Genomic DNA, 20891 nt, shown 5'->3' with positions numbered 1-20891 from the left:
CACTTGGAACACCTCGAAGAAACGAGTTATCAGCATTGTTACGATCTGGACATCCTACCATACCGTTAGCGGTTAATCGATTCCGAAAGATACAGAACACTGGCACTGCGTTTTGGGAGCACAGCATACAGCATGTATCAAAAAATCATATATGCTCCAAAAAAGTAGCCTACCAGGTAGGAAACCAGAAGTTGTGGTTTCTTTTTTTTTAATTGTTGTCTAAGAAACAAAATAGGAAACTCTCGTTATTTGTTATTAACTTGATGACATCACTTATAATGAATACCTTTATTAATCTTGAGATGAATTGGTACTATATTGGAAATCGGAGACAAAAAAAAGACTTCATCAACATTCATCAAGGTAACAATCAAGAAGAAGAACAAAAATAGTTAACAAAACTGAACACAAATCACGTTCTTAGCTCAGCAGCTACATAACTGATCAACGATGATGAATAATTGAGAAGTTAAGAAATCTTCCAATTATAAGGAAATAGAAAGGTCCAAGGAGTGTCCAAACAGGTCATACATCCATAAGAACCCGTTTGAATGGGATAGATATTCTGATAAAAAAAAAACTTCGACGCTATAAAGAGTAAACAAATAATCACAGAAAAAAGCACCCAAAATAAAAGTGGACTAAAAAAACTATTAAAGGAAATTTAAATGTGAATAGTAATAGGTAAACACTTAATATTTCAACACTATATAATAAATAAATTTTTACCTCGAAATACAAAAACCACACTGTTCCTACCTCTAATTCTCTTTGAGTTACTCATCTACTGCAATTTCTCATGATCTTAGCGGATGATGTGAAGCAGTCGTCTGGAGTAAAGAGCGTGATGGTCGCCTCACCCCCATTACAACCACTGGAGGCAGTATTTAATTACGAATACTGAACAGATTTCAATTCCAGATCAAAATAGAATAGTTACCAATTTTTGTAATAAACATCATCAGGAAAATTATGCGCTGCCCACTCAACATTAGTCACGAAATGACTAGATAATGCTCCGGAATCAATAACAATTAATGAGGGGACTTGGGGAAGAAACAATGGAGATTCAAGATGATTCACGTTCCTTTAATAACTTCTCGAGTCGCATATTTTCTTCCTCTATGGCATCTAAATCGGCTTGTATGCGCGCTAACTGCTGGTCAAATTGTCCTTGTTTCTCAATTTCAATCTGCAATGTTGAATGTTGAAGTGGAATGAAAATACGAGGAAGTAGTGAAGACAACTGTGATGGCGAAAAAAGCAAAGTAAATGAGTGGAATAAAAAAGTAAAAGAATAAATAGAATTAATAACAAATAGCATAATAGTGACTTACAAGGTCAATTAACTCTTCATTCTGACGTGAAAGTGCACCATTTTGTTCTATAGCTTCTACAGAAATCATACATGCCGAATGGAGCTTTCCGAACAGTTTATATGCACGTTCTCCTTTTGCATCGTCTGTCCCCTAAAGGAAAAATACTTCTACAAAAATAAATAGGAAACTCTGAACTTGAAACAGATCACGCACACCTTGAATTCTAAATTTAACAGAAAAAATGAAGTGAACACCCCACTAGTACCTAAAACAACACGAATCAAACAGAAATGATGGACCGAGTGATTCGATGACATGTGTTACTACGGAAAAGAATGGTTAAGAAGTAATAGGAGCGAAAAGTCAGATTGCATGTTTAGTTGGGTACTGTGCCATTAGAATGAGAACACATACTTTACTCTAACACAACTCTATACAATAACCTCCGCAGCCGTACAGTTAAGAAATGATAGGTAGCGCGCTCGAATACACTAACGCGACGCGACCGACACTATAAAGCATTAGGATTTGACCAAGCATTTGACAATGATAAAGAAGAGATATTCTTATTTGCAACTTACAGAATGCAACAGAAGTAAAGATATCCACAAAAGGGAGGAAACATGGGATTTCTGAATTCTCCACAGCTTTACCTCCACATAACTATAGTTTGAAGCCAGAATACTGTGACAAGAAAGGAAAACGAAACGGCGACAATTTCTTTAGCTTAATTTCAATATATATATCACGACAGCTGCAATAGAAAAAATAGATACTATGTAATGAAGGAAAGACGTCACTGCTAGTCAAGTGATAGTATGCGATTTCTAGAATTACGAAAAGAAAATCAAGTCGAAAGTCGAAAACAGAAGTGAACACAGCTACGTCTCAGTTATACTAGGAAATTCTGCAGCGAATTCATGTGTATATATCAGGATAATTGCACAGCTTCCAAACCAATCAATTTCCTTTCCTAACTTTTAAACAAATCACATGTGAAAACATGGATCACACTTCCTTGTCTAATACATATTTCTCTTCTTCTTCTGAGATTTCGAAAGAAAAGAAATAGACTTGATCAACAGACGTAGTAATTGAGCGTGAAGGTGACGACTACGGGATACATATACGAGAAGATATGGGAGCTTCGATACTACACACCAAAACAGCTAAGCGTTTTTCACTTATGCTACAAATCCCACAAAACAAGGAGCATTGTGTGTGTGTGTATGTGTGTATGTGTGTGTGTGTGTATGTGTGTATGTGTGTATGTGTGTATGTGTGTATGTGTGTATGTGTGTATGTGTGTATGTGTGTATGTGTGTATGTGTGTATGTGTGTATGTGTGTATGTGTGTATGTGTGTATGTGTGTGTGTGTGTGTGTGTGTGTGTATGTGTGTATGTGTGTATGTGTGTATGTGTGTATGTGTGTATGTGTGTATGTGTGTATGTGTGTATGTGTGTATGTGTGTATGTGTGTATGTGTGTATGTGTGTATGTGTGTATGTGTGTATGTGTGTATGTGTGTATGTGTGTATGTGTGTATGTGTGTATGTGTGTATGTGTGTATGTGTGTATGTGTGTATGTGTGTATGTGTGTATGTGTGTATGTGTGTATGTGTGTATGTGTGTATGTGTGTATGTGTGTATGTGTGTATGTGTGTATGTGTGTATGTGTGTATGTGTGTATGTGTGTATGTGTGTATGTGTGTATGTGTGTATGTGTGTATGTGTGTATGTGTGTATGTGTGTATGTGTGTGTGTGTGTGTGTGTGTGTGTGTGTGTGTGTGTGTGTGTGTGTGTGTGTGTGTGTGTGTGTGTGTGTGTGTGTGTGTGTGTGTGTGTGTGAAAACAAAAAAAACCGCCCGAAAGATACGGCTTCCGGGATAGGCCGGGCGTTCCGGCGCGCTATTTTCTACAAGGAGTTCGATTGGAGCGCACCAACCTTGTGCACGCGCCGCATCTTCCGGGCCGTTTTTTACGGGAATTAGGGAGAAATGGACGGAATCTCCTCCCTCTCCATAATTTACGATCCCGTATACCAATACTCCACCTGAAATCCGTACCACCTCAGATTCGTGGGGTGATGCCTTTAAGTATGTGCGTGCACCCGTTCTCATTGCCTCCTGTATTTACTCAATTTTTTTCGTTTGGCACAAAATGTGTTTAGAAGTTGAAAATCCTCAAGTGAAACTGTTCCATACCCTGAATAATGTTTCTTCTATCGTATTGAATGTCCTATGTAGTGTTTGTGTCAACCATTTCAGTTCCCTTTGCACACTCAAGTTTTCCATAATAACCTGAAACAAAGCCGCTGTATTGTAACTTGCAAAACCGACAAGGACCCTCATAATTGGACAAAAATCATCCCCTTCCTATATGGAGCTTGGAAGTGTCAGATGAACTGCACTTCATCACTGCTAAACCTGTTGTAACTGTGGAAATACCTTACGATTCATTCAAGGGAATAAATTACATGGCTTTCAAGCACAATTTGCAATCTGCAAAGGCCAAATAAGTTACTAACCTTTTGTATTTCTTGATCCTGCTTTTGGATACTTCCCGTCATTTCCATGATACGACGTATCATTAAGCCGCGGTCAAGATCTTTCTTCGATATCTGCTCCAAACGAGATCTCTGGAAGCAGATAAGACGTAGCAGAAAAAGATACAGGCGGCTAAATACACCGTAGCTGAGCAGATGAACTTCATCGTTCTTCGAATAATTACCCAGTTTGAAGGAGCACGAGTCACCACAGAAAAAAGGGTTCAAAAAAAATAAAGAAGGAAGGATAAAGATATAGAAAAAGATTAAAGTGAGACAATCAATTCAATCGCTTGCGAACAAAGCAGAAAAGTATATCTACGATCTGTTGGTGCACACGTTATGTGCTCAAAGCAAACACTGTTCAAATGTTTGAGCGAAAAAACGTATACGGTTATAGTCAGGACAAAACGAACTAAAGCTCAGAGCAATTGCGTGATTCAGTGCGGCTGCGTGCGAAGTAGCGCGCTAGCTGTTGAGATTGAGGAGGACCACCGCTAACCTTACTCACATTGCAGCGATTAGTGATCCTTGCAAGGATTCTCTCTAGATCGAGCTTCAGGGATCTACCGAGCTCAAGATCGTTCTGACTCGGCTATACGCAAAGAATTAGTGTTTTCAGAACGACATTTTTACTTTTTTTCATCCCACGAATCGGGTGTGGTACGGGTTTCTAGCAGGCAATGCCTATATGTGGTCGTAGATGATGGGGAGGAGAGTGATTCCGTCCAGTTCTTCTTAGTTGAAGTGCACAAGGCCGGCGCGCTCCAACCGAACCCGTAGAAAATAGCGCCCGAAAACGCTCGAGCCGCGTCTTCCGGGCCGTTTTTTACGGCAATTAGGACGAAATGGACGGAATCACCCTCCTCCCCATCATCTACGTATAGGCATTGCCCACCTGAAATCCGTACCACCTCAGATTCGTGGGGTGATGCTTTTAAATCCTAATAAAGAGGTTTTCTATTGAATAGGTCAAATTCATTCAATAATGTTCTGAAAGAATATAACATGTACGGATTCATCGACCACTAAGGGAATGCCCACAAACAACAGAACTTATGTCTGAGATAGATAACTCACCAATTTTTCAGCTAAACAGTTATTTCGCTCAATCTCTGTCCTCATTTCCTCCAACTTTTTACTATTTTTAAGCATTTCCTCACTAGAAGAACTGCTCTGAAAAGGAGATATAGAAACTTCTACGGAGAATCGAAAAAACTCCACAAACACACCTGATGCGACTGCTGATTTTGCAATTCTTCCAAGTCTCGCAGGAGCTTTTCGCGAGATTCTTTAAAATCTGCTTCCATCTTTTCCAAGCGGACATCACTTTCTGTGATGAAGTTCTGAAATTAAGTGCTCCCTAGTTCACATTCGGTCTGATAGTATTCTTAGTCTTATTTTATTGCATTGCTGGCCGCAATCGCACAAAAGCGATTCCTGTGTGGATACAGAACGAATTACAAAATAAACGTCACAAAAACGAACTTGTTTAGATTTCCCAAATTAAACCATAATCAATTTTGCACCAACCAAAATTTTCGCCCGCATTATTTCAGGATTCTCCAGAAAAACCATCAATTTTTCACTGTCCGAAGGGAAGCTCTCTTTGACACCAGAATTTCGCTGCTGATAGTCCAAAATCTCGTCCTCTATCTGAAATTCATTAAAACATTTCTTATATTGAAACAAAATTCAAAAATAAAAATAGATAACCAGTAAAGAAAATAAAAGAGTGATTGTACTATTTAATTGATGGTGTGGAGATGGGTCTACCCGAGTACAGAAATCCTAAAGCAGAAGGCGTTGTTGAGTCAAATGTCTTTGACAAACTTGTTAGACATTGTATTAAAAAAAAGACTTCAAGAAGGTAAAGGATCAGTGTCAACGATTTACAGGCTAAGAGATCAGATCCAGAAAAGGCGAAGTTGCAACCGCAACGCTTAAGCTACCATCACCCATCCAGAGGTACCGTTATAGGGTAACCAGAAATACACCGATATAATAGGGTCAAAACTAAATGATGATCGAAGGAGTTGCGCAAATGGCTGCGCTGCGAGTGGAGCGGTAGAGGTAGAGACAAGGATCGAGGTGGAACTATCGCGAAAAGCAGTGATGGGTGGTGCTAGCAAGGTTTCCTCCTCGATCCTAACCGCTATACCTCGTCGCACCGCCGGCTACGCAACTGCAACGAGCATCATGTTTTGTCTCGAATGTATTAGACTAACATGCAAAAGATGCAGCAAACTGGAAAACCACAACAAGAAAAGGTGCATCGATGTTAGCGTAAAGTTGTGCATAAGTTACAAAAACTTTAAAACTAACAAAAGGCTACAAATCTACAGAACTATTATTACCATCGGAAAAAATGCACCAATAGATAACAAAAGTCCGACCAACTTTCATCAGCTCCTCTTGCTTCGCAGCGAGCCCCTGGAGTATTTCAGCAAGACGCATTCGTTGCGGACCTAGTTCAGCTGCGCCCACACTCTTCTCCACAGTCTCCGTCTGAGAGATCCCGAGCCCACTAGAATAAGAAATGGAGAGGTCACTCTACAAAGGATAAGAATGGGTAGTGAAGAAAACCAACAACTTACTGAGCATTACAAAAAAAAATTGAGCACAGCTTTTTAAAGACGAAAAAGGTGCACCATAGTAATATGCAAGAAATTTTTCGTCTGAGAAAACACAATCCGACAATTCAACCTCCATCTTCTTGATAATTTCATTTGCTTCTACCTTTCTTGAAATGAGAACATAAACAAAAGCCTTAGTGAAAAATACGTATGTAGCCGTTTTTACAAAGGAGATTACTAAACTATTTGCAACTGATTTGCTATGCTAATGCGGCCAGAAGACCACGCCAATATTTTTGCAATACATATTTTAATCGACTATAAGTGATAGACAACAAGAAACTACTAAAAATACTCATCATTGCAGGTCACTTTCATTGAAATGTTCTGTATCTTCTTCTCTAAGTGTGACAGTCACAACAACCTATACATATAATTCAAGATTCTACTGATATAAAAGTAAGCAAATGGTCCTCGAATATTTGGTGTGGTTTCAGGATGCACCATAATAGGACAATTCCAGATCTCCTGTCGTTTGAAGTACTGAACTTCCTAATAGTAGTTTTCTCTTTCTAATAGTATATTTTACACTACAAAAAGGTCTAGATATAACCCTCAGGTAACCATCATGATTTCGTTTCCTATATTTTACATCTCACCAATCTTCAAGGGTAACACGAAATGCAGTGGTGAAAGGCCCGGATTTTCCAGCATTCTAGCCTCGAATAAAAAATCCTCGAATAAAAAATCAGAACATTCTACTTTTTTAGTTTAAAAAATTGAATAATAGAAGGTTAGCAACTGGCTAGTGTACTGTGAACTAATATCGGCAGTTCTGAAAATCCGAACCACAATAAAACTGATCTGAATAGCTTTGAACTACAGCTGTTACTGCACCCAACCTAGCAAGCAAAACCTATAACTGCATAACAATGATTAAAGTAGACATAGTTTCTATAAAACGTAAACATACAGTACTGTACAGTAACCACAGTAACATACCTCGGCTTGGCAGGGATTGGTGGTTTCGAACGAGTAGCCGAAACAAGGTTAGCAAATGCAGAATTCGACTCGCCCGCAATGAGTGCTTCATATAATGCTCTTCGAGAAGACAGTGCAAAAATGTCAGGCTCATTCTAGAATTTTTAAAAATACCGTGATATGTCGGTTCCGGAAAAATTCTGACATAAGAAGAAGCTGAGGTGAACGCCTTTCAAAACCAGTAGCTATTCCCCAAAACAGCACTTTTGGGAATTCTTTCTACAATTTATATATCCTCAAGGAATTAAAAAAAATTAAAAAAGTAATTCTGTCCCACTTTAACGAGAAACCTTTGAAGGTAGCATACCACGAATCTGAGGTGGTGCGTATTTCAGGTGGAGTATTTGTACACGGGATAGTAGATTATGGAAAGGGGTGTGATTCCGTCCATTTCTTCCTAATTGCCGTAAAAAAACGGCCCAGAAGATGAGCGCGTGCACAAGGCTGACATGCTTCAATCGAACTCCTTGTGGAAAATAGCGCGCCGGAACGCTCGAAGTCGTATCTTCCGGGCCGTTTTTAACGGCAATTAGGAAGCAATGGACGGAATCACTCTTCTCTCAGTAATATACGATCCCGTATACGAATACTCCACCGGAAATCCGTATCATTCCAGATTCGTGGGGTGATGCCTTTAATTAGACTAATTCTATATTCATATCTTAGTTTCTTTGGAGTAAATTCTTCACCAAAAAGAAAAAAAAACCTACTTCTGGGGGGAACCAAAATCGTCCCTGTCGCTTCAGTCTCAAACGCCTACAAAATTCAGGAACCCATGCAGAATCAGGATCGAAAGTGAACTGGGATACTGAAAAACATGTCGCATAGACTAAAACAATGAAGAAGTAGGTCCTAAAAAGTGATAAATTTAATAAGTAAAACCAAAAAAGGAGTGTAAAAAAGATGACTTGGATGAATCGCACTCAGTTCCCCACTCCAGATTTTTATGTTGACGGACATCGTAGAGAAAAGTGGCTCAAGCTAGTTGAGAAAAATCAAAACAAGTTCAAAGTAAGAGAAAAAATTAACTGAAACAAGATCAGAAGACTATCTTGTAGTTTGAATTTACGAATAAACTGAAGACTAAATATGTTTTCGCAGCAAAATCGCTGAACTTGACCATTACCGTAAAAGTGGTGCTAAGTACAATTTAAGGTTTTGCGGATGTTAAGTATGAGGAAAACAAGAACAATACTAGCGTATGTAATGTTCTTTTAACCGATGCGAACCATGAACCAGTAGAAAAAAACTGGTTTCGTAGGATAAACGCGCGCTTGATCGGTGTCGATTTACCTGTCATGTTCTAGGAAGACTTGACTTAAGAATTTAACATATTGCAGCACAGATAACAGAAATAAATAAGAGGAAACAAGACAAGTGAAACAATAGAAGTATGGAAAGCGATGTAAGACTTGATATAAAAGTTGTCTTCAAACTTAGGAAGAAACCATGACATTATGAATCCGATAAAGTAAATAATGATACGATAAGTAAGATAAATAATATGCATATTACTATATTGTACTAAATAAGCAAAAATCGATAACTCAGATGTTCTCACAGCTTTCTCCAATGTGCGCATTTTTCGGGAGCTTTTCTATTACAGCAATAAAAACCTGACGTAGCTCAGCAGTGTTTCCATATAGAAGAGTTTGATAGCCAAAATCTCCTCGTATTTGGTTCTCCTGAAAAATATGAGGATACATAGTGAAGGGTTGACATACTTCCAATGAGAAAAACTTGGCACCTTGAATGAATTGGCTAAGTATGTTACTGTTTGGAATCGTTGTAGAATATTTGGTGAAAGTTTGCATGATGGAATCGCTGTCTTTGAGATCGGTGAGATTAACCACAAACATCTGGAAAAATGGCTAAACGACGTTCAAGAAACATGAGATTATTGTGGAGAATTCATTTACATCAGAATCGCGAAAGAATGCGTGAATAAAGCAAAACCTTATTAAGAATTCGATGTTGTCTTCCGATGATAGTTGATCGAGAGATGTGAGATCAGGTTGCCAAAATGAGCTTAAAGAATTTTTTTGGACCCTCAGAAAAAAAACCGAACATATTTTGAGATATAAATACACGATTTTGGCATAGTATAACAATTTGATGGTATTGGGCGAAACGGAAACTGCGAGTGGACCAATCCTACTAGATTTAAAAAAAAGCAGAAGAAGAACGAACCAGTCCAATTCGTGAGATACCTGAAGAATTTGACGATCTAGTTCCTCCATTGTACGTCAGGCATTTATGAAAACCCTTCAATGTGAACAATAAGGATTTAAACATGAGCAAAATTAGAGTTGAATAAAAAGGGAACTGTACAAATTGTATAGAAAAGAAATCCTATATCTATTACCAGATGGTCTACGCAAGAACAGCTGGATAGCAAAAATTTGAGCAAACGGAGCCCCGTTGAACACAACCAGTCCTAAAGATACCTCGGCGCATCTCGGCCGCAACGCGATTCAATTCAATTGGAGCAGATTTATCACAATAGCACTACGATTAAAGTGAAATTGCTCCAAATAATATTGATCACTTTCGACATTGTGTTAGTTCTTCTACATCTCGAGTGCTTCCATGCTACTACATGTAGTTGGTACAACAACTTGTTTTTTATGTTATGGTAATATTTCGAATCCGTATGATTTCGAAAAGCTCGACAGAACCATTTGAGTTTGATAATATTGGGTGCTCTTGTACCCTACGGCAGTATTTTCCGTTGAAGAATAATAATAGTCTTACGATTTTTAATTTCAATTCCGTAATTATGTAAAATAAACAATTCGAATACAAAGAAATGATTTCGTAAAATCGCATGTTTTTAATTGTGTATGGCGGGGAAGGTACCGCAATCAATATATCTATCTTTCTAAGGACAAAGACAAATGTACTCGACATGTATATAATAGCTCGTTAGTCGAAGTAACAACATGTTTCTTCTGGTGCGGACCTCTTCGGTCCAATCAACTTTTAGCAGAATGAGCGCATACAAAATGTTAAATGCATCGTACCATGAGTCAGAGGTGGTGCGAGTATCGCACGAAAAGCTAGGGATGAGCTACAGATAAAGTATTCCGGATGGTTCCGCTCATCTCTCCCTAAAGCTGCCTGCAGAGTTCAGCTTGTTTGGGCGCGCGGTACCGAACTCTGCGGGCAACCCAATCGTCGTAAAAAAAAACAACGTGGGAACTGCCTTAGTTCCTCCGGGGTACGTTAGAACGTCCCTCTATGGAAACGTCCCAACCCTCTCAGCAGCCTATTCATTGGTTTCATTTGAGTGAACTAGTGGATGGACCTCATCAATCTTCGACCTCTCGCCTGTGGACGCGGCGGGTGCATTGCAACTGAAATTATCATGAAAAACACCCTCTTTCATGCCGTTTTTTAAAGTGCAATTAGGGAGAGGTGAGCGGAACCACCACGGATTCCGTAATATAGAACCCCATCTCTAGCTTCTCCTGGGGATTCCCTCGTCACATTCGTAGTATCCTGCCTTTAAAGACATCACTCCACGAATCTGAAGTGATACGGATTTCAGGTGGGGTATTCGTATAGGGGATGGGAGACTATGAAGAGGAGGGTGATTCCGTCCATTTCTTCCTAATTGCCGTAAAAAACGGTTCGGAAGATACGGCTTCAGGCGTTTTGGCGCACTATTTTCTACAGGGAGTTCGACTGGAGCGCGCCAGCCTTGTGCGGCGCCGCATCTTCCGGGATAAAGTAAAGGATAAAGTTTCTGGCGTTAATCAATCCGCTTGGGATGCGCCCCCACGTTCACTTCAATTCAGAATCGTTTGAGGTTTACGAACGTGTATCTGGCCTAAACAATGACTTGCGGTGGCTAGCCGATGTGTCAAGTCAGTGCTTTTATCCTCCCAGACAAGTCTGGTACCAATTTATCGACCTCTTAGGGATGAAAGGCTTGGTGAGCACTAGGGCGGATTCGAACTTCCGATCGATCGTGCAGGAAGCGGAACCTCTAACCGCTACACCACACTCGCCCCATCCGGGCCGTTTTTAAATTAGGAAGAAATGGACGGAATCACCCCCCTCTCTGTAGTCTCCCATCCCGCATACGAATACTCCACCTGAAATCTGCACCACCTCAGATTCGTGGGATGATGCCTTTAAACTGCAATAATTACACAGGGTTACAAGAAGGTGTAAGCTATGATCATCGACGCAGACCCTAGTTCCGCAAGATTCCTCTCTCATAGGAGGATTCTCAGCTACGTAAATCATGGAAACGATAGCCATTTCGTACAAGGTAGTTCTCTTAATATCTTAATTTTCCAAAGATTTTTCGCAGTTGAGGTTGAACTTGAGCGCTGAGATTTCGTCATGCTCTTTGCAGTTATTGCACGAAACATTTCAGAAATTTTTAATTGATTTTCTTGAGCTGTAGCCAAGATTGGTATTGATCGCCCTTTTTAAGCAACAGCTAGCATTTCGGCGTTATCGCCTTCGTCAGAACCCGGAAAAATCAAAGCCATTAGTGATTTATCCTCTCAAGCACCTCATGATCTTACAGAAAGCATCCAGACGATATGCAAACTCAAACAGCAACACATTGGCTAGTGCTTACCTCATTAGCTAGACTTGGTAACGCAACATACCACTAGGTACAACAACTATGAGTCACAAGGGTTTTATAAAGGGATCTCGCCGCCAGCCCCGCAGATCAAAACTCGCATAGGTCTTGATATGGGGATATCTCGTTTGTGATAGCAATGCACTCATCCTTCTTGTTCATTTTTGGACTATTCAATTTAAAACTACGTTTCAATATGCCGAGATTCAAAGACAGTCGAACATGGGCAATACATTCCGGAAGATTTATGTAAATATCAGGGAAGGACAGTTTGTAGACCTTACATTGAATGTTTGGTGGCAATTGTCTCATCTGTTGGAGTTTTTACGGAAAAATGGTCACAAATTCGTAGAAAGATTCAGAAGCAATAACCTACTATTGAGTACTTATGCCATTTATCGTTTCCGTAGTGTCGAGAGACTATCTGGGGATTTTTCAGACTTCGTGCTGTGCGCAGCTGTGCTTTCTATGGATCCACAATACTCATGTTCGCCTTGGGACCCTGAATCATACCGGACCTCAGATAAGAAGCTACCCAATAGCTGTGCCACATGATACGTTCACCATCAGTTTTTGAAAACGGTGTCCTCTTGCGCGTAATCGCTTAAAGGCATCACTCCACGAATCTGAGGTGGTGCGGATTTCAGGTGGAGTATTCGTACACGGAATAGTAGATTATGGAGAGGGGTGGTTCCGTCCATTTTCTCCTAATTGCGGTAAAAACGGCCCGGAAGATACGGCGCCGCACAGGGCTGGCGCGCTCCGGTCGAACTCCTTGTAGAAAATAGTGCGCCGGAACGCTCGAAGCCGTATCATCCGGCTCGTTTTCTACGGGAATTAGGAAGAAATGAACGGAATCACCCTCCTCCCCATAATATATGACCCCGTACTCCACCGGAAATCCGTACTACTCCAGATTCGTGGGGTGATGCCTTTAAACGGATCACCCCACGAATCTGGGGTGGTACGGGTTTCAGCCGGGTAATGCCTGTAAGGAGTCGTAGACTGTAGGAAGAGGGTGATTCCGTTCATCTCTCCTCGTATCAGTGTAAACGGACGACCCCGGAACTGTTTCCCCGGAACGCTTTTTCTTGCGACGGCTTCGGCTTCTGTTGCATTGCGCAACCTCTGCGCCCCGCCCCCATCCTCTGATTCGCCCGAATGGGTTTTCGACGAATCGCTGCGGGGCGGGGCGCAGGGGTAGCGCACTGCAATAGAGGACGTCATAAGAAACAGCGTTCCGTAGTCGTCCGTCTACACTGATGCAGGGGAAGGAATGAACGGAATCACTCTCTTTCCCACAATTTACGACCTCGTTAAGGCGTTACCCGGTGAAACCCGCACCCTAGATTCGTGGGGTGATGCTTCTAAAGGCGTTCTCGATGTTTCATAGCGCTCTACGCCGTAAATTGAAGGATAGGGAAGAGGCGGCATGGTCCGGAATACTATGCGAAGGATACGTGTCCAGACGTTTTGCCGCACGAAGTCTCATTGTTCGGCTTGCGAGCCCGCGCAACAAATCAAATGCATCAAGATGGCTTCTTGCACTTGTGCCGCGTCTGGAGGATAAATGTGAAAAACAGCCTTACCCGATGTTGCATTTTGTTCAAAACGTCTCGACCAGATAGTTGCAGCTTTGATTTATACTTTTGTTATCTGAATGAAAAATAAACTAGTTCAGAAATCCACGTCTTCCTTTGAAAAAATGTTTGTGCGAGCCGACGAGAAACAACAACTGATATGATATCGCTTTACGGGACTTTTTTTGTTGATGATGATGCTTTGCTGAAATTTGCTCAAGACGGTCATTGACAATACCGTTAGGTGGAGATTTATTTAGCTTGGTGTTATGACTTACTTGACTTAATCGGCGGGCTGATGTCATCGCCTGACGCGATTACCCGCATCTTCGCCAAGATGTGCCGTCCTTGAACACAGCTCTGCCGAACCTTCTCGATCTTCTGCGAGAGCTTGCACAGAATCAATCCATTCGTCGCTATTCCATATTCTGCGAAACCTTACGTCTCGCCTGAACTGCCTATCCACGCCGAGTGTCCTCAGGTTCTCTTTCACCGCCTCAGTCCAGAACTTCCGTTTTCGGCCAGGTGGCTTCTTTCAGCTCGAACCCGACGAACTCCTCAGAACTCGTTGAACAAGGCGATCTGCCGGTCTCCTTAATATATGACCAAAGAAACGAAGACGATTTACTTTAGCCACTTTCGATGGTGGTGCAAGATGTTGATATCTTCCACTTGTCATCCACCGGTACACTACATCGACTTCCGCGTAAGGCTTTCATTGTGGTATACCCTAGGCCAAAAGTAGCCAAGTAGCAGTCTAAGCAGCTTCCGTTCCGTGCCGTCAAGCCTCTCCATAACCGTTGATGGTGTTGCCCAAGTCTCCGATCCGTACATCATGATGGGGCGAATTGCGGATAAGTAGACTCGCAACTTGACTTCGTTGGTGATGGGGGTCGACCACAGACATTTCGTTAAGGAGTTAAATGCAGAAGTGGTCTTAGCGCATCTTTGCTGAACATCTCTCTCGTAGCTGCCATTGTTCTTCAGCGTACAGCCTAGGTTACAGAACTCATCGACGAGTTCTATCGGTTGTCCGTCCACCCTGATTCCCGTTCGTGGTCTCGAAAAGATCCACATCTGCTTGCACTTATTAGGGCGTAGACGTAGTCCATAGGCTGCGGCCAGCTTCGATACAAGGTTGACAACATGTTGAAGTTTCGTACTGCTTTCCGCGAATATAACAACATCGTCGGCGTACTCGAGTTCGGTAAAGGGGCGTCCTGATGGTGCTAGAATGATACCGGCAGGACACTGATCTACTGTTCTTCGCATAATGTCGTCGATGGCGAAATTGAACAGGAAGGGTCCTGCCACTGCCCCTTGTCTTACTCCAGTTACCACTTCAAACGGTGTTGTACATCCGGCTGGTGTTCGAACTGCAGCAGTTGTTCGTTGATTCATGTCATCAAGCAAGCGAACGAACTCTCCTGGTACTCCATCGGCGCGAAGCGCGTTGAGAAGACGGCCTCGGTGAGGAGAGTCGAACGCGGCTTCAATGTCCAGAAACGCTAGTTGCATTGGCTCCGAATACCGCTGCCAGATTTCGATCACTCTCCTGACGATGAACACCTGGTCAATCGTAGATCGGCCAGGACGAAAGCCAGCTTGCTCGTCGCGCGTTGTTTCTTCGCGATGTTTAATGAGTCGGTCCAGGATAATGCGCTCCAATACTTTGTACATAACACGCAGCAAAGAGATCCCTCGATAATTCCTGGGGTCCGTGACGGATAACTTCTTGTGGAGGGGAATTATGATAGCGTGTCTCCACGAATCAGGTATCCTTCCGTCTATCCATATTGAACGGATGATCTTTGTCATCTCACAAATCCCAGACGGAGGAAGATATGTTAGCATTTCTGCGCTAATCCCGTCGTCTCCACCAGATTTTCTATTCTTCATTTTCTGAATACAAACCAGGACCTCCGACTCGGTCGGTGGCTCCTCGTTAACCGCACGTCTCACGTGTGTCCGAGTTCAGGAGCTGACGGTGCTAGCCTGTTCAGCAAGGTCTTGAAGTGTTCCTTCCAAATTGGAAGGGTTGCTTCACCGACAGCTACCCCATTAGCAGTGCTGAGGACATGAGAACATCTTTTGATTTTGCCGCTATACTGTTTTAGTAGGGCGTAGGCTTTCCGCGGGTTCCTGTCCTCCCACGCCTTCTCAAACTCCATCGCTCTTGACGTCCACTCGTTATCGCGGTCTTGTTGGAGTTGACGACGTAACTTCCTTCTAAGGCGCCTTTCCTGGTTGAAGTCGCCAGTGCTGAGCGCGACACACACAGAATTGCACGTGGATTTTGGTTCAGCAGATGCGAAGGCAAACTTCTTCCGCGGCAATAGAACCGGGAGCGTTTCCCTTGCAGCGTCCTGGATGCACTTTCTGAGAAGAACTGGACGGTGGTCAGAGTCGAACGCGACGTCCCAAACAGCTCTAGATTTTCGGATATCTGACTGAGGAATGTTCCTCGCCAGAATGAAGTCGAGCTGAAGTTTAAGAGTCCTCATCTTCCGCTTGCGCTGCTCTTCAGGCGTTAAAAGGGTTGGCCCCTGCCACGTGAGCTGATGGCGTCGACGATTCCTCTTAAACGTAGAAGCGATGATGAGGCCCGTCTGTTCGCACAAGTCGACCAGACGGTCACCGTTGTCCGACGTGCGCTCCACTGCATAGTACCATTTTCCTAGCACATCGGATTGCTGTTCGAGTCCCATCTTCGCATTTGGGTCGATTCCGACAATGACCACCTGCTGGCTTGGTACTTTAGACATCAACGCATTGAGTTCATCATAGAAGGCGTCCTTATTGTTGTCCTCAGCGGTTTCCGTAGGTGCGTGAGCACTTACGATCCAGAGTTTACATCCTCTGCGATCCCGCAGTCGTAGAAAAGCGCATCTAGACGACGTTGAGCCAAATTCCTCCACCAGGTTCTTGTAATCGTTCCTCACAGCTATCGCGCAGCCACCTACTTTGTTCTTATCAGCATTGCCGCAGTATATGGTGTAATTTTCGATGCCGATGACGGGCCGATCTCTCATGCGTGTTTCCTGCAGTGCAGCAAAAGGGACACTGAGATATCGCAGAAGTCTGGATAGAGCGGCTTGTTGGAGTTCACTCGATAGTGTTCGGCAGTTCAGCGTGACGAAACGAATGGTTGTTGCCAAAGATTCCATGCTCCCTTCAGGCAGTTGACCTTTCAGGTTATGGGCTTTGGCGGTGTGCTGGACGACAGCACCTTTTTGCAATATATGGGAAGCTTTCGCCATATAACAGTGCAGGATATATAGCTCGTACGTTCCCAATGCGTACACTCGAACGCAGAATTGCGTTTAGTTAAAGCAGGGCCACCACGTGCAGGTAGCAATCAGACTCGTATACACGGCCCCACAAATACATAAACTTTACAATTTCATAGTTTCTCAATCAGACCTTGATGATCATCCGTCGATGTTTTCACCACAAGTGTCTATCACAGTGTTCCATCTTTTTGGAAGAGTTTCAATTCCGTGAAAAATAAAAGTTGAGGGCTGAGACTCAGAGAGCAACATGATGGCGTATTTGAGGTGAGTAAGAGAATTGAACAGTTTTTGTTTCAGAGAAGGGTCTCCCTAAGGGTACAGAACAAGTTGTGCTCTGATGGGCGAGGACTGATGAATACGATGGATGGGGGATCGCTTCACAGCGTAGATCCTCAGGTTGGCGGAGACTGACCGAAGCGACATGCGCGTTGTCGTGGAGGAGTTTTCGCTTCTCAGTTTTCTTGGAATGCCGAAGGTAATTCTTGGAGCCAATGTAGTCTCTAGAGTCGACCGTCTTGCTGTTGGGCAGCATTTCACGCCACAGCATTCCCGCGAGAACAGCTCCTGGATGGGCAGCGTGGCAGGATAAAAGTCTCTTGTTTAAGCGCCGAAATCAGTTGTTGACGGTTGCGTGGAAACTGCCCCCTCTCCCAACGCCTCATTGATGTCGGCGGCGGCCAGACGTTTCGTGCGGCATTACGTTCACTCGTAGAAGAGGATCACATGGAGATGACGTTGATCCGTTGACCACCTGCACTACAACCGAGGAACAGCACAGGCGCTGTGTTCCTATATACCTTTCGCTGCTGTCATATACCTTTGGTCAGGAACCTTTTAGAACCACCTAGCTCGTACCTGAATCCCCTGGATAAAGACGTGTCCTAGCATTCAAAAGTCAATTTTTCAAAAGTGCTGAAAATATAAGCGGTCACTCTAATTACACCAAGCATCTAAAGTGTAAGTTGCGGTGGTACCGGGCTTGGTTGCGCCTTTTAAGATAAACTAAGGATTATCTAGTTAACTTACCTTGAAGGAATCTTGACATCCTGGCTTTTTTCTCGAACATTTTTGGTTTTTCTCTCAAGTGTCAAATACAAGTAAGTATAGTCTACTCTTCTCTCTTTATACGCATTCATATGTCTGAGATATTCCTTCCGAATATCTCGACGTCCAGAATTATTCATAAGGTCGATGATGTTATGTGTGAACTAGAGTGTGCTAACCATAAGAGTATATACTCGAGCAGCAGTGTTAGTACTACCTATTAAATAGTGATGAGCAAAAATTTTTATTAATATTGTCATTACTATTACTATTATTTATTTTGATTGTTTAGAAGTTATCGAGTTTATTTTGACCACGCATTTTCTTATTTAACGGATGACAAATTAAACGAAAATTTTCTACAAATTTTCACTAATATTGTTATTACTATTGCTATTATTTACTTCGATTGTTCGGAAAACTGATATTTCCTTGCATAACATGCTAATGGCTGCGTCACATTTTTATGATTGAGGAAACAGGTAATGTATCTGACTTAAATAAATAAAAGTAACAAATATATTAAAGTTATAAAAAATAGCGAGTGTATTTTCCAATTCACACACACCAAAATATAATAAGTACATACTTACATATTTAACGGATAACAAATTATAAGAAAATTCTCTACACCTTGCAGTACTGTAGAAAAAATCATATTACACAGCGTGATACACTGGTGAGCCACGCGATCATTATGTCAACATGATTTTGTGCTTGGCATTCGAATCATTTCAAATGTTATTGATACATAATGCCAGATTGTCCCTTACGAGATTTCAGGTGGATTGCAATATTTTCTATCCTTCAGATAACATTTCTTTATATTTTCGATCATCGAATTCATTCGAAATTCTATTCTAGTGGATCTGATGATACATTCGCGAGTGCTAATGTTGATGAGCAAGAAATTAAAAACAATTCTAGAATTTTTAATACGAGGAATAGAAAGTGTCTATTCTTGTTCAAATTCTTTTTGAAAGTGATCCTCATTCATTGATCCAAACGTGATTTTATGTACCAGTCTGGTATTCTCGCACATGATTCGGATCAAGCGTTAAAAATACGTTTTTATAGCATTTCCTACTTTTCAGCGTTTTTTTTTTCAAAAATAAAATTATTATAAAAAACCGATTATAAAATGTGATGTCATTGCAAACTTCACAGAATTACATGAAGCACATATAATTGAAATTCCTTTAAGCTAGTATTCAGTCTTTAAAACTACGAAGATTACTCAAAAAATTTCAAAGTATTACGGAAAGAAGAGGTGCAGAGTGTTTCGAGTGAAAATAAGGTGAAGAAATTCGCTCAAAGAGGTTTTAATTTGAAATATTCTAACATTTCTAGTTTGAGGTTCAACTCTAAATTATTTTCGGAAAGAATTAAAAGTGTAAAGTTTTTTTTTTGAGTGGAGGACAGGGAGTACTTCCAGAAAATTTCGAACATTAACACAGCTATCCATCCAAATCTTCTAGGGAGGTAGATTCATATATTGGTTAACGCGAAAAACATCAATTTTCAGTAGAAAAATCACCAGTTGGATAATGCCTGCAGTATAGTGGTTTCCATTTCGAGGTACTTAGCATTAACAGCTGCTCGTTTCAGTCTTCAATTCTGCAAATACACCACATATTTCAAAAGTTCTAGTTTACTGTATTTGGAGAAGTCAGTAGATCTAACTTTTACACGTGCAGGTGATAAGTGTGCTTTGCTTTCCGTTAGATATCCCTCATGTTCATTTTCCCTTCCAAATTCGTTGATCTACAAATAATGGTTAAGCACACCAATTTGATAATTTTTACTATATTCACGCAATAAAAGGCATTCATGATTGATAGATACTATTTCAAAGTAAATGCCTTATAACTTCTGAGTATTTGTGTGGAATGAAGGTTTTGAGTGAAACTCTCTTAGTTGCAGAGGCTAAAAATCACAACTAATGTGAGAAAATGTTCAGAGATGTAGCGTTTGCAGGGAATTGAGCCTGACACTCAAATAAGCACTTATGAATAAGAATTGGTTTTATCGTCACTTCAGAAAAACGTGTAACACAACATTTTCTTATTTATTTTGTTTAGGTTATTGTTTAGGCTATCCTCATTGGTACGAAATGATATCTGGTAATTTTTTTTGCTGTGGCAAACAAAAACTGTGAAATACACAACTAAATGTTATAAATTAAAGTCAGTATTTCATTTTTTTGATAATATAAAAAAATACTGAGCGTCTCTAAATATTAGAAGAAGAATAGTTGAAAAAATTCACAGTTCAAAATAGCTTACGTAGCACAATGTTGCAGTTATATAGAAAAAGTGCGTGGTTTTCAGAAATTGAACGACAACATCGGGTTATATTTGTCTCGCCTAAAATGTAGGAAAAATGGTTCCGTTGTAGACAAATAATCTGCTTAGAATAATATATTCGTTAATGCGTTCGCTATGCATCTTCCAACATGAACTCATTTCCTACCATATGCGTTCATCACCATCCCATCCACTCGACCAACACCACCAACACCACTGATTTTCCACCTCAATGAATCTTCCATCCGGGTCTACTCCACCTTAGCAATTATAATCCAAATCGAGTATAACATCAAGAAGAAAAGAAAAATCGCGTGTTCCGGTTATTTTAAACAAATTGATGGTAGCAATAACTGCTTAGTACGGATATTTTTAGGAACGATGACAAACAAATCTGCACAAAAGTGTGTTTCTATTTGAAGTTTTTCTTAAATGTTGTATGTAACAATATGATATATAATATTTTTGTGCACCAGGACTGTAGTTCTTCAATCTGAGATGCGGACAGCGATGGTTTTTGTTTAACGATTGGTGAAGTTCAGACGGGCATTTTATTTTTCACTGATAAATGCTTTGTATTTG

At 41.2% G+C, this 20891-nt stretch overlaps 4 protein-coding genes across 5 annotated transcripts; all 4 read right to left on the bottom strand.

The window, feature by feature from the left end:
• Positions 1-780: 780 nt before the first annotated feature.
• Positions 781-9723, bottom strand: RB195_021730 (uncharacterized protein; the record flags this gene model as incomplete). Of its 2 annotated transcripts, XM_064208611.1 has the most annotated exons (16): positions 781-874; positions 941-1006; positions 1098-1192; positions 1338-1469; positions 3526-3621; positions 3849-3959; positions 4947-5042; positions 5099-5212; positions 5400-5522; positions 6267-6393; positions 7445-7578; positions 8194-8291; positions 9045-9168; positions 9231-9342; positions 9440-9511; positions 9674-9723. In XM_064208611.1, the coding sequence occupies 16 exons, from the start codon at positions 9721-9723 to the stop codon at positions 781-783; spliced, it is 1644 nt and encodes a 547-aa protein (XP_064064492.1). The 2 variants fall into 2 exon arrangements, with proteins under 2 accessions (XP_064064492.1, XP_013292824.2); XM_013437370.2 differs by lacking the exons at positions 781-874; positions 941-1006 and having other exon boundaries at positions 1070-1192.
• Positions 9724-9737: 14 nt separating this feature from the next.
• RB195_021729 (uncharacterized protein) lies at positions 9738-14345 on the bottom strand (the record flags this gene model as incomplete). The annotated part of the gene is made up of 4 exons (XM_064208610.1): positions 9738-9748; positions 9849-9920; positions 13945-14094; positions 14213-14345. The coding sequence occupies 4 exons, from the start codon at positions 14343-14345 to the stop codon at positions 9738-9740; spliced, it is 366 nt and encodes a 121-aa protein (XP_064064491.1).
• An 11-nt stretch (positions 14346-14356) lies between these two features.
• Positions 14357-15565, bottom strand: RB195_021728 (uncharacterized protein; the record flags this gene model as incomplete). Its single annotated transcript, XM_064208609.1, has 1 exon — positions 14357-15565. The coding sequence occupies one exon, from the start codon at positions 15563-15565 to the stop codon at positions 14357-14359; it is 1209 nt and encodes a 402-aa protein (XP_064064490.1).
• Positions 15566-15624: 59 nt separating this feature from the next.
• Positions 15625-16926, bottom strand: RB195_021727 (uncharacterized protein; the record flags this gene model as incomplete). Its single annotated transcript, XM_064208608.1, has 1 exon — positions 15625-16926. The coding sequence occupies one exon, from the start codon at positions 16924-16926 to the stop codon at positions 15625-15627; it is 1302 nt and encodes a 433-aa protein (XP_064064489.1).
• Between the last annotated feature and the right edge of the window lie 3965 nt (positions 16927-20891).

The sequence above is a fragment of the Necator americanus genome, chromosome X, assembly GCF_031761385.1.
Source record: "Necator americanus strain Aroian chromosome X, whole genome shotgun sequence".
NCBI lineage: Eukaryota > Metazoa > Nematoda > Chromadorea > Rhabditida > Ancylostomatidae > Necator > Necator americanus.
The sequence above is the reverse complement of the archived record's forward strand: the minus strand, read 5'-3'. Positions and strand labels throughout refer to the sequence as shown.